This window comes from Lingula anatina, chromosome 6 (genome assembly GCF_051362555.1).
Source record: "Lingula anatina isolate TDL-2025a chromosome 6, LinAna3.0, whole genome shotgun sequence".
Classification (NCBI taxonomy): domain Eukaryota; kingdom Metazoa; phylum Brachiopoda; class Lingulata; order Lingulida; family Lingulidae; genus Lingula; species Lingula anatina.
Window position 1 is genome coordinate 12,366,982 of NC_141772.1, and position 17,469 is coordinate 12,384,450.

General features: G+C 36.2%; 1 protein-coding gene and 1 long non-coding RNA gene across 9 annotated transcripts in view; both read right to left on the bottom strand.

Moving 5' to 3' along the window:
• The window catches only part of LOC106177824 (plexin-B), a 34,070-nt gene extending 19,684 nt beyond the window's left edge, over positions 1-14,386 (bottom strand). The window contains exons 1-17 of the mRNA XM_087015186.1: positions 13,289-14,386; positions 12,175-12,366; positions 11,699-11,821; positions 11,053-11,153; positions 10,609-10,735; positions 10,142-10,286; positions 4,689-4,785; positions 4,281-4,395; positions 3,703-3,834; positions 3,325-3,417; positions 2,786-2,885; positions 2,328-2,488; positions 1,858-2,006; positions 1,384-1,498; positions 1,040-1,188; positions 462-638; positions 24-120 (exon numbers count right to left, since the gene is read on the bottom strand). Of these exons, the coding sequence (XP_086871312.1) occupies positions 24-120; positions 462-638; positions 1,040-1,188; positions 1,384-1,498; positions 1,858-2,006; positions 2,328-2,488; positions 2,786-2,885; positions 3,325-3,417; positions 3,703-3,834; positions 4,281-4,395; positions 4,689-4,785; positions 10,142-10,286; positions 10,609-10,735; positions 11,053-11,153; positions 11,699-11,821; positions 12,175-12,366; positions 13,289-14,386 (3,171 nt within the window). The remainder of the gene's footprint in view (positions 1-23; positions 121-461; positions 639-1,039; positions 1,189-1,383; positions 1,499-1,857; positions 2,007-2,327; positions 2,489-2,785; positions 2,886-3,324; positions 3,418-3,702; positions 3,835-4,280; positions 4,396-4,688; positions 4,786-10,141; positions 10,287-10,608; positions 10,736-11,052; positions 11,154-11,698; positions 11,822-12,174; positions 12,367-13,288) is intronic.
• A 477-nt stretch (positions 14,387-14,863) lies between these two features.
• LOC106181419 (uncharacterized) overlaps positions 14,864-17,469 on the bottom strand; it is a 102,433-nt gene continuing 99,827 nt past the window's right edge. For 6 of the 8 annotated variants that reach the window (XR_015334957.1, XR_015334952.1, XR_015334954.1 and 3 more), the window contains one exon: positions 14,864-14,977. This is a non-coding gene — a long non-coding RNA (uncharacterized LOC106181419). The remainder of the gene's footprint in view (positions 14,978-17,469) is intronic. The other 2 variants (XR_015334956.1, XR_015334955.1) reach the window with 1 other exon arrangement.

The window sequence follows — 17,469 nt, forward strand, 5'->3', positions numbered from 1 at the left end:
TTGGCACGTAGCTGAAAACTCACTGTTTTCATGATCTTTTCATTGCCATTCCACACAAACATTTGTGGTTGTTGAACGGAATCAAAGTTTTTTCCTGTGATAGTCAGATTTCTGCCTCCACTGAAATCAAACAGCAATGCATGTCAAAACTGTGATTTCAAATTAATGAAATAAACAAATGCATGACACTAATTACCACATGCAGAAGTATTTCAAATGTGTTTGCCTAAATATATTGTCATTTCTAAGGCAAGGATTTTGAAAATATGTAATATAATACCATATATTATATAAATTAAATCCCTAAATATGATGGTGAATTAATGTCACACAAAATGATATACTGTTTGATTTATTAACAATATTCACTTCTGGACATGACATCAGTGAATAAATCTTTTCAGCTTTCTTACCCAAGCTTTCCCTGTCACTGATCAACATAATATACTTATATCGGTTACCTTAGAAAACTGGCCAGTGGCATAATTTTTTCCACCACAGGGTCCTCGGTGTACGTGAAGGGGTTCTGGTCCAGCATTCGTACACTGCCATCAAAGAACATCCTGACAGAGGTCACGACCTTTGGCCTATCCACGTCTGGAGTGTCACAAATGGTGGAATGGCTGCCAATGGTGCTTCTGGAAATGTAACAAAGTCTTTCTCTTTAAACAACTCTGCTGTCCTCTTGGCAATCAAAACAAACTGAATTTCCATGGTTGTATGTCTTGCAATTTCTCTTTTATTCATAGATTTTTTTTTTCTTCAAAATCGATTGGTTTTTCATTGTTTGTTATGTTATTAAGACAATTTAGGCACTAAAACTTTCTTTAAATAACATTAACCACACATCGTTTATGGATATCATGCAAATAATACCTATGTCACCATGTCTAACCAAAAGCAATAATTCTTTTTCAAAAGATTTACCAAATTAATGAAATGAATATGAAAGCAGAGGTTGCCAATTATGGAAACCAAACAGTAATTCTCATATTCCTTGTCAATTCTCATATGCATACAATGTATGTTGAATCCTTACCTGTCTACAATACAGGGCAACATTTCTTCTCCAAGGGTTAGGCTGATATTGTCCAGGTTGCCAGCATTAAGATCTTTCCCCCTCACAGTCAGCCTGGTGCCACCAGACATGGGGCCTTTCACTGGGAACACTGTCTCCAGCTTGGGGTCCTGAAAAGGGCAACCAAAAACACACTCAAAATTAAAGATAACATCATGACACCAGAATCAATTTTAAATTGGCAAAATATCACCAAAATGTACTCATTTAATGCGGCAAACTAAATATTCTGCCACTTTTGGCATTTCACATTCCCATCAAGACCAATGATGTGGATATAGCTGTATTTTTAAACATCTACTCACCACATATCTGAACTGTTTGGAGTAGTTGTACACCCTGCCTAAACCCTGGAGCTGGACCTCTATGGAACCATTCCTGGGCAACCTGCCTGGAGCTTCCGTTGCTGTACACACAATTCTGGAATCAGACATGATTTAGGATTAAGAAAAAAAAAGGAAAGAAATGGCCCTGTAGGTATTTGATCTCACACGGTCCTGTGGCCACATTTGTCCAAAAAACATCAAGAAAAAATTAATTTCCGATACAAATTAGGAAATGTCGCGTAAAATCTTACAAAAACTGTTACAGTAGCAACTTTTAGCCATATAAGACAAAAATTTCCAAGAAACCAATAATAAACTGCCATATAATGGTTACATATTTCTTATATTCTGAAAGTAGAGGAAATTTTGGAGAACAACACAATGAGAATTGTACTAGTTTAGACACATTACTCGTTAGAGAAAAAATACCTCAAGTTTACTATAGTTTCTTACCTCTTTGAGACCACATAATCTTCTACAACAGGTCTACAGGCCACTCCAGCCAGTCTAACAGTGGGTATACTGGTATCAGAGGTGCCTAAATTGGTGCCATTGATGGTGACCTTGGTGTGACCTTCAACTGGGGCACTCAAGGGGGAAACCTGGATGAAAGAAAATGTCTAAGTTTTTAAAAACCTGACAATTTCTATGACAAAATCCTCTGCTAACTTTTTCACTATGCCATAATTATTTCTCATGAACAACAGAGCTTTGTATGTAACCTAGAAACTTGTAATCATGTTCATCAAATAAAAAAGTCTAGACAATCATATAGCAGTACTTGTTGTAGCTTACTGCAAACATATTTTATGTTACACTCTAAGATTAAGATAATCACCAATTAATGTTTTTTTCTTTTAAGTGAAAACATAAGGCTGAAGGATGAGAATGATATTCTGTTTACTGTATATAACCATACTAACCCAGTTAATAATGACATCGGGGCAGGTGCTCTCAGCCGGTACACTACATGTTGGGCGATACTTGCACGTCCCTCCACAGAAAGCACAGCCAAACTTTGTATTCACACCACCAATACATGTGCCACATGTGGTGCCCATGATGTCACACTTGTACAAGATTGCTGAAATAACAGAGACATCATTGTGTAACAGTATACAATAATTACCAAAAAAATGTATCACAAAAACTACCCAGTTATGTTATTCACTTGTGCAGTACACGGTAGCTGCCATAGAAAACAATAACAGTAATGTCCACTGCCATTAAAAAAACACAAACCTAATCTTCTGAACTACATGTCAAATTTATTTTTTTTCACAGGGTTAACCTAGATCATGTAATTACGTATTTACACATTAAAACCCTTACAAATACTCAGTACAACATTTGAGAAAGGAGAATGGTTTACAATACATACCACTGACTTGAGAGCCAGTGGGTTGATCTATCATATGGTTATTATTCCAGATTACTTGGATTTCATGCCTCTCCTGGCCTGTGATGGCTGTGTACACATACTGGAATGAATGGAAAACCACCATTAAATACAGACAAACACCCAATTTAACAGTAACAAATACAATCAACAAACAAAGCTCAAACAGCAGAAAATTTGTCATTTTCGTTTAAAAAAAAAAAAGTATGAACATTTTCTACCTATTACATTTATTTAAAAAAAAACATCACTTTAAAATGTAAATGGTAGTGGACTTGATGGAATCACTATACCTGTGTTTAAAAAAGAGCAACCTTTGACCAAATGTTGGACTAATGTGTGTCAATATACGTCTATTGATAAGGTTACACAGTAAAACCCTTAGTGATTCTGGAGACTCTTTGCAAACTAGAGGTGTAATGACACAGGTGAAGCTAATATCTGATATTTACCCTTCTCCGAACTAATACTATGCTCAGTATCTTATGAGATGTGAAGTACCATGTCTATAGTATACTCACAGCGTGGCTCTGGCAGTCTATAGCACTATCATTCTGTCTGGTGGCTGGGACTGTGTTAGTGCCTATCTTACACTGATAACCAATTTGGCCGGCCTGGAATTGGACAATAACATGAGTCTTTAACATATTTTTTTCAATAATTATTTTTTCTAAAACTACAATTAAGGTTAACATAACTGCCAGTGACTTTTTAGCAAAGGCCAATCTTCCTTGATGGAAGGGTAAAATAACTATCAAAAATAAACAATTTCAATATAAAAGCAACAACAATTTAATTTGTCAACTATTTGACTTAACATTTTATTAATTAATCTTTAACAAAAATAATCTCACAAATATAAACCTATTCGTAAACACAGTACAAACTGCAATACTCACCTGCGGCACAGGTAGGTTCTTCCCACTCAGTGAGATCACCTTGGTGACACCAGCAGGTAACAGGATGTCCTCAGCACGTGGTAGGAGCTGGGGACAAAGGGTGGGACCTTTGATACCCGAATTGACATGGCTCTGAAATAATGTGTATATTATTTGATAAGTATGTAGAACAGAGCCAATATGAAGTCTCGTGATTTTTTAGAACTATAAGGAATGCAGAAAGACAAAAATAGTCTGAAGTCCAGTTGACATTCTTTCCACAAAATTTATTTAGATGGCTTGTTTCTTTCTTTATACTCCCTCATTAAATACAGGTTTTTCAACATAAGAAATATTTTAAACCAATCATACATTAGTCTTATATGATGGATGCCAACTAGTATACCTCAAAGAAAACAAAACACATTTTGCTTACATCTGAAGTGCCAAATCATACATTGCTGTATACATACAACTTAAAATAAATCTACAATTTCCTTTCATTGTATTCACATTTTGACCTGTCTTTACATCACTCTACATAAACCATACCATTAAGATATGAACATAACATGAGAAAGTCTCATGTGGTGACTTACATTCTGTCCTGGTATCACCCCTCCACTAGGACTACAAGTACTGCTGGCATGGGTGCACCTGTTAGCATATATACACCAGTCACAAGCCCAACTACTGCTGGTACAGGACACACACCTGAGGAAGATACAAAGCCAATTTACAGCATGTTTTTATATCCCATATAAAATATCCTTCACAATTTCATCAATTATTCAGAGATAGTAGCAGTAAATGTCAAGAAAAGCAACAAATGACAAGTTAATCTACTAAACATCAAACATCACTACTTGGTCATTAATTTGATGGCAGTTTTCTGAATAAATCACCAACTGAACTTGATGACCAGTAAAATGCTGTGTACACAAACTACTTTATGATGTACTATTAAAGTGTTTAGCAATGTCACAATTTGTGAAATTTATACGTACCCAGAATGTGCCCCGCAGTCAAAGTATGTGAAGTTGGTTGTCAAGAACTTCACTCCTGTAGTCAATGACTTGATGGACAGGGTTATGGTGATGTGATCTGGAATATGAATATAAAAAATGCTTCAAGAGTGAGCTGAGATTGTCTGGAACATAAGTATTAACAGAATTTAAATAAGAAACTGATATCAGTATGACTTATAAAATTGCTCAAACAATACCGTTCAAATATGCCCAAAATGGCAGAAAACTTTAAATAGGACTTTTTAACAAAGTAGTAACTAGAGGATCAGAGAGGCGATACCGCCTCCGGATATTGTACCACCAGCTGGAGTAAGCGCATTCGTATGGACCCCCCCCTCCAAAAAGGGAAACCATCACCAGTCTTGTGCTTGACAAGCTCTATAAAATGCAATCAACAGGAGTTCTCAAAATATACAAAAAAATATAATTAACAAGGCAGCAAAGCTGTCAAATGTACAGACAAAAAACAGAAAATAAAGATGCAAAATAGGTCATTTTGTCAATTTTGATGCAATAATAAATAATGCTTATAATAGCACTGTCAGTCAACACTGAATTCTAATCATGCATAACAGGTACCATGGTCAATAACAGGAGCGAACCCAGAGATATTTTCTGATAGTATTCCAAAGTATCTATGTTGATCCATCCCCCATTTTTATGGTCTTCCAACAGAAAAAAAATAGATACCAGTCAATATAAACTTAATAACCTGACCGTCTTCCGGAAGACCCAGAAGATGGTCTCAATCCACCCCTTCAATAAGATTACAGTTTCAGGACCATGAGAGTTCAAATTCACATGATGAAAGTCTCAATTTTTGAAAAATGATGACAGTGCATAAAATAATATTACATAATGTTTAAAGACATAAAAAACAATACAACTGCTTATGTGGAAATACAGACAAGACAGCACGGTTCTGAAATGTTTTTTTTTTTTTTTTCATTTTTAACAATTTTTTAACATAAAACAAAATTAACAGTTTACTGCCATTTTTATATGATCAACTAAGAAAATTTATGAGATGGGAAAAATATCAATAGAACAGTGTTAAATGTCCAATTTCGTCCATTCTGAGATTCTGAACATAGTGAATGATTAAATCTGACAAACTGCAATGATATGAGTTTATTTCCTTTTTTGACACTTTATTACACAATACATGATAACAAGTTTACCATAATTTTTATGAAATCAACTAACAATGTTGTAAAGATGCAGAAAATGTCAAACAAACACTTTTACATTTCTTATTAATTAAATAATGAAACTGTTAACATGCCTAAGAACTGAATCTAAGGAAATGTGAAAAAACAGCATAACTTCTAAAATAATGTCCTAATTATGCTAATTTTCAAACTCAACCTACATTTTAGTAAGATTGACCACTCCTGTGAGTTTAAATGACAATTGGCCTATCTGTTTTTCTTATATTGTGTATACAGTGTTGCATATATGCTAAAAAGTGAAAAAATAGCATAACTACTAAAATAGTTGCCCGATCGTGCCGATTTTCGAACTTGACCTGCATTTTAGTAAGATTGATTGCTCCTGTGAGTTTCATGACAACAGGCCTATCGGTTTTCCTTGAAATGTGTTAACAGTGTTGTATATATGCTGAAAAGTGAAAAAACAGCATAACTTCTACAATAATGGCTGGATCATGCTGATTTTCGAACTTGACCTGCGTTTTATGAATATTCATCAGCTCTGTAAATATAAAGCCAAAAAGTAAAACTGTCTTCCACTTATCGTGTTAACGCTGAAAGTGCACGGCGCCGGCATCGGCGACGACGGCGACGACAGACGCAGGTGATGGCAATATGTACAGACACATCTGTGTCTGTACATAAAAATGGTCAGTATATGACTTTCTATTCAACTTCAATAGTAACTATGGACCTATCTCTGCCAGTTTTGGAGATAAAAGGGAAGCAAAATTTGCAAAGTTCAGTTCATGGTGAAAAGTAGGTCAAAGGTCAATTTCAAGGTCACATTTAGATTGCCAGTGTATGACTTCCTATTCAAGTTCAATAGTAACTATGGACCTATCTCTGCCAGTTTTGGAGATAAAAGGAAAGCAAAATTTGGAAAGTTCAGTTCATGGTAAAAAGTAGGTCAAAGGTCAATTTCAAGGTCACATTAAGATTGCCAGTATATGACTTTCTATTCTAGTTCAATAGTAACTATGGACCTATCTGTGCCACTTTGGGAGATAAAAGGGAAGCAAAATTTGCAAAGTTCAGTTCATGGTGAAAAGTAGGTCAAAGGTCAATTTCAAGGTCACATTTAGATTGCCAGTATACGACTTCCTATTCAAGTTCAATAGTATCTATGGACCTATCTCTGCCAGTTTTGGAGATAAAAGGGAAGCAAAATTTGCAAAGTTCAGTTCATGGTGAAAAGTAGGTCAAAGGTCAATTTCAAGGTCACATTTAGATTGCCAGTATGACTTCCTATTCAATACAACAGTAACTATGGACCTATCTATGCCAGTTTTGGAGATAAAAGGGAAGCAAAATTTGCAAAGTTCAGTTCATGGTGAAAAGTAGGTCAAAGGTCAATTTCAAGGTCACAGTAACATTGCCAGTATATGATTCCTATTAGACTTCAATAGTAACTATGGAGCTATCTCTGCCAGTTTTGGAGATAAAAGGGAAGCAAAATTTGCAAAGTTCAGTTCATGATGAAAAGTAGGTCAAAGGTCAATTTCAAGGTCACAGTAACATTGCCAGTATATGACATCCTATTCAAGTTCAATAGTAATTATGGACCTATCTCTGCCAGTTTTGGAGATAAAAGGGAAGCAAAATTTGCAAAGTTCAGTTCATGGTGAAAAGTAGGTCAAAGGCCAATTTCAAGGTCACATTTAGATTGTCAGTATATGACTTCATATTCAAGTTCAATAGTAACTATGGACCTATCTCTGCCAGTTTTGGAGATAAAAGGGAAGCAAAATTTGCAAAGTTCAGTTCATGGTGAAAAGTAGGTCAAAGGTCAATTTCAAGGTCACAGTAAGATTGCCAGTATATGACTTTCTATTCAACTTCAATAGTAACTATGGACCTATCTCTGCCAGTTTTGGAGATATAAGGGACTAAATGTTATAATTTTGCAGTTACCATAATGTGCCATAAATTTCCTACAGAAAAAATTAATTAAAATAAAGAAAAGGTCATTTTGGTCAAAATTCTTGAAATGGGAGGTGCTCTGAAGTTCCAGGTGTTCTAATTTGATGAAACAATGTCATTTTTGACAACAAGTTGCCTGCTTTGCCAAGCCTTATGTTTTGTTTTTCTGGAGTTCAAAATTAATTATCCATTACCGTACTGCACATTTTGCTTTCACCACCAATATGTACTATTTGATACAGCGTAAATTTGGAGATAAAAGGGAAGCAAAATTTGCAAAGTTCAGTTCATGGTGAAAAGTAGGTCAAAGGTCAATTTTAAGGTCACATTTAGATTGCCAGTATATGACTTCCTATTCAATACAACAGTAACTATGGACCTATCTCTGCCAGTTTTGGAGATAAAAAGGGAGCAAAATTTGCAAAGTTCAATTCATGGTGAAAAGTAGGTCAAAGGTCAATTTCAAGGTCACAGTAAGATTGCCAGTATATGACTTCCTATTCAATACAATAGTAACTATGGACCTATCTCTGCCAGTTTTCGAGATAAAAGGGAAGCAAAATTTGCAAAGTTCAATTCATGGTGAAAAGTAGGTCAAAGGTCAATTTCAAGGTCACATTTAGATTGCCAGTATATGACTTCCTATTCAACTTCAATAGTAACTATGGACCTATCTCTGCCAGTTTTGGAGATAAAAGGGAAGCAAAATTTGCAAAGTTCAATTCATGGTGAAAAGTAGGTCAAAGGTCAATTTGAAGGTCACAGTAAGATTGCCAGTATATGACTTCCTATTCAACTTCAATAGAAACTATGGACCTATCTCTGCCAGTTTTGGAGATAAAAGAGAAGCAAAATTTGCAAAGTTCAGTTCATGATGAAAAGTAGGTCGAAGGTCAATTTCAAGATCACATTTAGATTGTCAGTATATGACTTCATATTCAAGTTCAATAGAAACTATGGACCTATCTCTGCCAGTTTTGGAGATAAAAGGGAAGCAAAATTTGCAAAGTTCAGTTCATGGTGAAAAGTAGGTCAAAGGTCAATTTCAAGGTCACATTTAGATTGTCAGTATATGACTTCATATTCAAGTTCAATAGAAACTATGGACCTATCTCTGCCAGTTTTGGAGATATAAGGGAAGCAAAATTTGCAAAGTTCAATTCATGGTGAAAAGTAGGTCAAAGGTCAATTTCAAGGTCACATTTAGATTGCCAGTATATAACTTCCTATTCAACTTCAATAGTAACTATGGACCTATCTCTGCCAGTTTTGGAGATATAAAGGACTAAATGTTATAATTTTGGAATTACCTTAATGTGCCATAAATTTCCTACAGCAAAAATTAATTAAAATAAAGAAAAGGTCATTTTGGTCAAAATTCTTGAAATGGGAGGTGCTCTGAAGTTCCAGAAGTTCAAATTTGATGAAATAATGTCATTTTTGACCACAAGTCGTCTGCTTTGCCAAGCCTTATGTTTTATTTTTCCAGAGTTCAAAATTTATTATCCATTACCGTACTGCACATTTTGCTTTCACCACCATTATGTACTTTTTGATACAGCATAACTTGAAAACCGTACGGAATACAAAAAAACGGAGACCACATCCAGTGTTGGGCTTTACATGCTCTACAAAATGCAAAAAAGAATGGGTCTCTAGCATTAACGGTTCCCGAATTAGAGACAGTTTTCAGTTTCGGCATCTTATGGCCGCTACTCCCGTGAAAATGCACCAATTGACCCCAAATTCACGGAGATGAAAGATGACCTGAAGGGTAACACTTTCCAATAATATTATTGGTTAAGTCTGTGTGGTGTCTGAATAACAGGGCAAAAAAATTTTTTTTCGTAAAAAATTTAATTTTTTTGAAAATTTTGGCCCGTTTGACCTTGAAGTAAAGGTCAAAGGTCAAATCCAAGGGCATATTTGAAATCTACACATATGACTTTTGGAAAGCCGTCTGTAGAAATTTTTCCCATAACCCCTTCCGTAGGGTAGATAATTAGCATTTAATTTTGCCATTTTTGGACAAGGGTGCATTTCAATGAGTGCCACACCCAGACCCCAATACCGACAAAGCCCAAATTTTACGTGGAACGAGTTGAGATTATAGGTGACCTAAATCCAAGAGATGGGTACGGGGGACCTTACCGCCTAGGAGGAGAAGCGGTAACGGTAGCCGTCCGGCGGAGCCGGCAGAGCCGGCGGAACGATCCGGATGGGACCGAAACCATGTGTACCGCCAGCGCTAACGCTGGTGGTACAATAAATAATGTAGTCAATGACAGTCCTCCTTACCATCCCCAGTTGGTATAGTAGGTAGGCTGGTGGGTGTGCCACATGTCACCATGTTCTCCCCAGTGACTGTGGCATTGACAGCTGTGGTATCAAATACACACTGGTAGGTCTGGCCTGGGGGTAGGAGGCTTACTGATAGGTTCACCTATAATAAAGTTCATCAGATTATTGTACAGTCCTATTAAATACGATTATATCAAATTTCTGTAAGTTAAAAAAGACAGCTGTTTTAGATCATTGTATCATTTAGTCTATAACAATGGCCAGCTTCTCATGGACTTGCATCACATCATTTTATATGGGGCATATTTTTAGATCAAAATCATGGTGAATTCAACAAATTTATGACATTAAATTAAAATTTTATATAATCTATTATACAATCTATTTAAGGATTATAGTTACAAATCAACATTATTATTATTATTACTATTATTATTATTATTGATGTTGTTGTTGTAAGTAACCTGTGTTGGCCTGGCCAGGGGTGTGTTGGAGGGTGAGATAGTGTTGATCTTGGTACACTGTCCATTATCAAATGGCAGCCATCTTCCTGAACCATCTGCATCACTGCATTGACTCTTTCTGCTACATCTGGAATGTGAAAATGTTCAACTGATAAAGAATATTCCTTATTTACTATTAATGCATTTAACAGTGTTACTGAAAATAATCCTGTAATTGGACAAAATGTTTTGCTTTTTTGTTTCTGTCATATTGCTACTCATACCTTATTATTACAGCATAAATTCCATATAAAATCATAATAAAGTGTGATATGGTGTGATTAAAAACATCAGATGTATACCAAAAACATCTAATAAAAGACACTAAAAATCCTCTCAAAATCACATCTTCACAACAGATTCAAGGTAAAAGATTGTGTTATCCAAAGGCAGTGAGAATCTTACTTGTTTTCCAGACTACACCATCCACAGAAGGGATCCCTTGAGGCCAGGCATTCCTCACATGACGTATAGCTGCCACAGTCCTCTACCTTTAACTTGCTCACCTGGACAAAGTGGAGAAAACATAGCAATATAATGTATTACTTGAGATAATCTCAAATTAAATATCACAGAAATTCCTTAAAATTTTGTGATATCAGATAAATATATATTCATTTTCCATTATCAGGTTCAAATTCATTGGCCTGATCGGAACACCATTGCCATTCAGTCAGAGAGTCAGTGGTCACTGATGCCTAGATCGATCTAACAGGATCAATCCATCTGCAAGGGGTTTCTTGCTAAACTGCTGTTAGCTTAAGGGCCTTAGATGTCTGGCACGCCTACTGAAGCTGCTAAACAATAATTACCCCCTAGCAACTTCAGTAGGCTAAGCTGACAGCACTTTAGCAAGAAACCCCTTGGAGATGTACCGATCTGTTAGATCGATCGAGGTATGGGAACCCAGTCTAAGCCACTAAAGTTAATAGCAATTTAGCAAGAAACCCCTTGGAGATAGATCAATCCACAGTTAGTACAATGGGGTCTGCGAATGGTCCCTATTACATACCACTCAAAATTCAATCTTTCACTCTCTAATGCTGCTTACCTTATATTTAGTCATGACATACAAGTGTTCCCCTGTGCTGTCTAACTTGATGTCCTTCACCTGATCACTAGCCACCTGAACTGAGGCATACTCTACTGCTGATGTGTTAGACTGGACTAGTATCTGGAAGAACACATTTAATACATTAAAGGTATAAAATTCATGTCTAGTATGCCTAACATTTTGTTAAAATGCCATATAAAATTATACATATGGTTCATTAAACAATATAATTTGCCTTCTTTTCTACATTTACTGAGCAAGCTTACTCATTTACTGTCAAGAAGAATCGCTTTGTTATTATCTATAATGCTCGGATAGGTGGCATTAAACTAAAATCTAACATTCTCAGCTATCAACAAAACATTTCCCAGAATTATGTCGAAAGGAATTACAAAAATCTTCGTTTTTGGACATCACCGTAATTGAAAACATAAAAACAATCAAGTAAAATATCCTAAAAGAAGTAGTAGTACCTTTTTAAGCTGTCCATCAGCAGTTCCCACAAAAGCCACAGTGTAACTGGTAGTAGTGGTAGTTGCTATAGATGTCCATGTTGATGAAGTTGCTGTCAGAGCAGGTGATGCTGTAGCTGGGGTGGTTGACACAAGTGGAGAGTTCACACTTCCATAGTCATGATTGCAGTAATTGGCACCATAGTTGTAACTCTGAAATGATGATAAAATGGGCCATTAACACCATAAATAAATTTAAGGGAGCATTCAGATAAACCCACCATACTAGTTGGATTGATCCAACTCTGCAGGGCTTTTTCCCTAAGTGCAATCACTGTAATTGGCTTAAATGTCTGATGCCTCCTTGAGTTGCTAGGGAGTAATTCACTAATCATCTAGCTACTCAAGGAGACATGCCAGACAATAAATCTAATTACAATGAATGCACTTTAGCCGGAGTTGGGATGATCCAGCTGACATGACGTTCGAATCTTAGGCTCCATTCACATGGAAAATCTATTTTCTAAAAATCTATTTTTGGTATCTTGTGATCGCGGTCTGTGCCCTGGATACCCCGCAGCGTAATTACTGGCAGCGCGAGCGAGTTACTTCCAAAGCTGTAATTAAATCTCGGCTGTGCTCGGAGGAGATTCAGATACCTTGATGCATTGCTTGCCATCGGATCATGACTGTTGCACTCATATCTGTCGTGTGTATAGCTTCTTCATATTCTTGGTCTTGTTGTTGCACAAAATCGACAAACACATTTTTCAAAGCAACCGCAAACGCCATTTACTTTCTAACTTCCTACTGTGCATGCGTCAAGGCGCAGCCGAGAATTAATTACAGCTTTGGAAGTAACTCGCTCGCGCTGCCAGTAATTACGCTGTGGGGTATTCAGGGCACAGACCATGTTCACAAGATACCGAAAATAGATTTTTAGATTTTTAAAAATAGATTTTCCATGTGAACGGAGCTTTAACGTGGTCTGAGACAGTGAAACATCTCAATTACATTCAAGCATAATTTCATGTTATCATAGTTTATACATTCCTTTAACATTCATTAGAACAAGTAAAATACTGACATATCTACACAGAAATCATAACAATGCATTACTGAAAAAAAAACTTACTGGAAAGGATATACATCTGCGCGACCCTCCTGAAAAATGTGCAGCCTTTGTTTCTCCTTTTCCATCATAACACTGCTCATACTTGTCTTTTATCACAGCATTTAAACTTTCAGTAGAAAACACACACAAAGCTGTACCTGATTCCTTCACAAATGTTCCCACTAATATGTTATCACCACCTAATTTTGTCACTGATATTGTCTTGGCTAGATTATAATAACCATTAATTCCTTCACAGCGTAAAGGCATTTCAAAATAGGAATCATATTTATTATCATTCTGACATACTCGGATTATTCTTGTTTCATACTCTGTACTGCTGAGTGTTGTCTTTTGATTTGTCACAAAGTAGCTATATCCATTTAGAGAAAATCCTGAAGTATAGTTCACTGGATATGTGCTTCGTACAGTATCAGACAAGGTAATGTATGTTCCTTTACCATCCAGAGCATTGTAATTTGCCAGTTCTAGTGTCTGTAAAGACCTACTGCTCACAGCAGCAACTTGCTCTCTCAATCTCCCACTCTCTCCTTGTCCAGTGTATGTTGATGCCACATACAGGACATCTTGAGAATTTAGCCCTGGAGCTACAAAGGCAACTGTAGATGCATCAGGGGAGTTAGCTGCTACATAATCCTCAAGCGGCTGATTCCCTCTATGTGGAGTCACCTGTGTCATATCTGTAAGAGGACGACTCTCACATGTCCCCTGATACACACTTCCACAACTAATAAGCCTTCCCCTACTCTGGTCTACAACAAGAATTTTATTGTAGTTGCCCGTTACAGTTGTAGGAGGTCCCTGTGAACAAGTTGGAGGTGGAGGACTACAGTAGGGACTATCTGTGACAGGTCCAGTTGTAACATTCTGCACCAGTTGTAAATCTCCATCCAGCCTATACAGTGTGTTCACTGCCCCAATGTACACAGTTCCAGTAGCATTATCTATTGCTATGTTGTTGAATTCAACAGTCGTTTGGCCACTTGGGTATGAACTGACAATGGTACTGCTGGTGACAATCACAGCATGTGACAATAACACTGCCAGTGTCACCAACATGCTGTTTATTGCAATGGTACTTTGGCATCCAGAGAACATTTTGGCAATCATTTCTGGTAATCCAATTGATAATTTCATTAATTCTCATCACAGTTATTCTTCTTTTGATGGTCCATAGAAAGAATCCACAAAAGTACAGAATTAAATCCTAGTAGAATATGAACAGTGCCCTTGAAATATCCTTAGAATGAGATCCATTCATTTTTGTGAACTTTCATCTCCAACTAGATAAAATTTTCTGAATTTGATGTCCTCTTCTTTTTTGTTGGACTAATGTTTCTTGGCCCTAAAGAGCAAGTAATGATTTTATTTAAAAAATTCCTCTTTATCACACCTGTCACAAGTCTCCAAAACCCCCTGCCTCCTTATCTGAATATATTTTCACAACTTTTCCACTCCTGTAATCTGGCACCCAACAGACTCACTGTAGGCATTTAAAATAGGAAATCCAAGGAAGCCTTCTCTCTAATTTTGTCTATTCTAGTCAAATCTTTACACCATTTTAGACAATTCTCTGTTCAAGCTCTCTGTTCAAGCAGATCGTTGTGGGACCTTCACATTTCTTGTGCAGTGAACTTTCCAAGATCTCACATCTATCATCTCCGCTTCTCTTCCACTTAGCTTTGATGTCTGTAAAGATAGAAACAATATAACATTAGCTGTGTCAAAAAAAGTCACATGCATATCTCTGTTTTTACAAGTCGTCGTATCTAATTAAATCTTCGAAAGGTTAGGTCGTGCCCTATCTTTTTTATGCACCCTGAAAAAACTCAGATAAGCCCGTGCTAAGTGAAGCCTGCTGTTACAAAAAGGGTACAAAATAACCTACCCCTTAAAGAATGGAGCGAGGCATACGCCAAAGCCATATTCAATCAATGTGATATGTGCAGCTATATTTAAGTCAAAGCACTCATTCTCCACATAGCCCTCAACTCAAACTGTAAGGCAGGCTTTTTAGTCTCACCTGAATGTAAAATAAATTGCGTCCCTGGATATAATATCAAATTATATGTCTTAATATCAGATTAAGTATATATGCATAAATGTAAGGGGAAATTGGAATCCCTGATGAGATCCACGCTGGGATGCCTGTGTAGCAAATGTGACCAGAACACCTGCAAGACAGGCAAACACCTTTATAGATTTTCTGTAAGATTGGAAGCATTTCCACTTAACCCCTTACAATACACAACATTTGTTATCAGTATTGCATGTGTATCAGTTGTATAAAATTAAGTTTTGAAAAAATGTATTTAAATAGAGAATATTTAAGTATATCTATTTTCATGAGAGAGAGAGAGGTTCTGTTCGTAGAGTCGTGTCCATCTATATCCTTCAGCAATTACTTATCCTATAAAAATCTTTGTATCAAAATGCACAATTATCTTATTTCATATTAATAACTGTTCACGCAATATCTTTCTCTTTGTCACTATGATTAGTTGTCATATGGATCAGCTGTCATACTTCTGAAACACAGCAACTGCTTTGACTGATATTGCTGTTACAGCAATCAGGACTTTTAAGGATTCTCCAAGAAAGGCATCATAGGCAACAAAAGCATTACCAGGATTATATCATATTAAAAATAGCTTAGATATTTCCCAGATGAAGGACATTAAACAAGTTGCTCAACTCCATCTTCCCATTAGCTCTCTCTGGAGAGAGGTTCTGAGGCATTTCCAGAGATGATTTCAACCACTACCCTGTTGAACATGTTGTATCTAGATAGTTCACTGCATCTTTTATTTTGGTACTTAAAAATAAGTGAAATTTCCAATCAAAGGAAATAATTTTAGCACATCACCTAAGAATGATTAAATAAGCTATCACAGTATCTCTTTTTTTTCACAGAAAAAAAAAATTCCATGAGAGAAACAATATAACATACAAGCTTCAGTCTATTGGTGTATATGGAAGCTTTATCAGCTGATCTGCGTCAGAAATTCTTCCTAAAAGTCACAACTAAAACAGCACCTAGGGACACGTGGTGCGGTTAATTGAGCGACAAATCAAATAACAGGAAGGTTAATAAGAAAATGGATGGTTTTTCACCAATGTTTTTCCATCTTCACCAGAAGGTCAAGCGTGGCATGGGAGCCAACAAATGTCCTGATGTGTTTCGAAATTTGATCAAAAAAGTTCACGCCACTGGTAATTTCAAGTCAAGCCAAGACAAGCTGAGGTGATCTGACACTAACAGCTGTATACGATGAAAGTTGAAGCCAATGTTCATTTCAAGCTGAATACGAAAAATATGAGGTTAAAATTTTACAACATTACCTGTTTGAAGTTATATGAGCAATCATGAAGACATCAAAGACAGCCAGAATATTTAGACAAAAACCCAACTATCTTATTTTAAAGTTAGTAAAATTACTTCTCTAATCCCAAGGCCATTCAAAGAATGCCAAGAAGGTAGAACCAAACATAGGTAAAATTAACCATATTTTAATCCCAACAAGTCTATCTCAAGTTTAGCACTCCATATTCACGGAAAGAGGCAATAAGTTGATACCATCAGGAAACCTAAAAATAAGAGATCTAACACTTGACTTCCAGTGAGCCAAAGTTCCTTCATGCAGAGTCAACCCAATCAAGACAGCTGACGACCAGAAAGATGAACCATCCATTCATTTTTTATGAATGTGCTAATCAAATTCCTAACAACTTAAGTGAAAGGTAATATCTGCCCCCAACACCTGCAACCGTGGTTCTGACATATGCTACAGAAATCTTCATGCCAGTGTGTTTTATTGGGTTAGATGATATCATCAGCTTACCTACCAGGTGTAATGATATCAGTTCTTGTCTAGCACTGTGGTACACTGATCTGTACTCATAGCTTAGTAATGATGTCATGTTTTACTGAATGAATGAAGTGATAAATGAATGGAATGGTATAATAAATAAATAAACAGACAGACACAAGTGAATGAATGAATGAATGAATGAATGAATGAATGAATGAATAGACATTAAATTAATTTTTTAAATCTATTAATGGACTTGCAATCAAGTCTGGGAACACTTAATTCATTTACACATGACTGGATAAATAATCTACACAAACACAATCGGAACAAACATTAAAATTAACATACAAACAAAAGATATAAAGA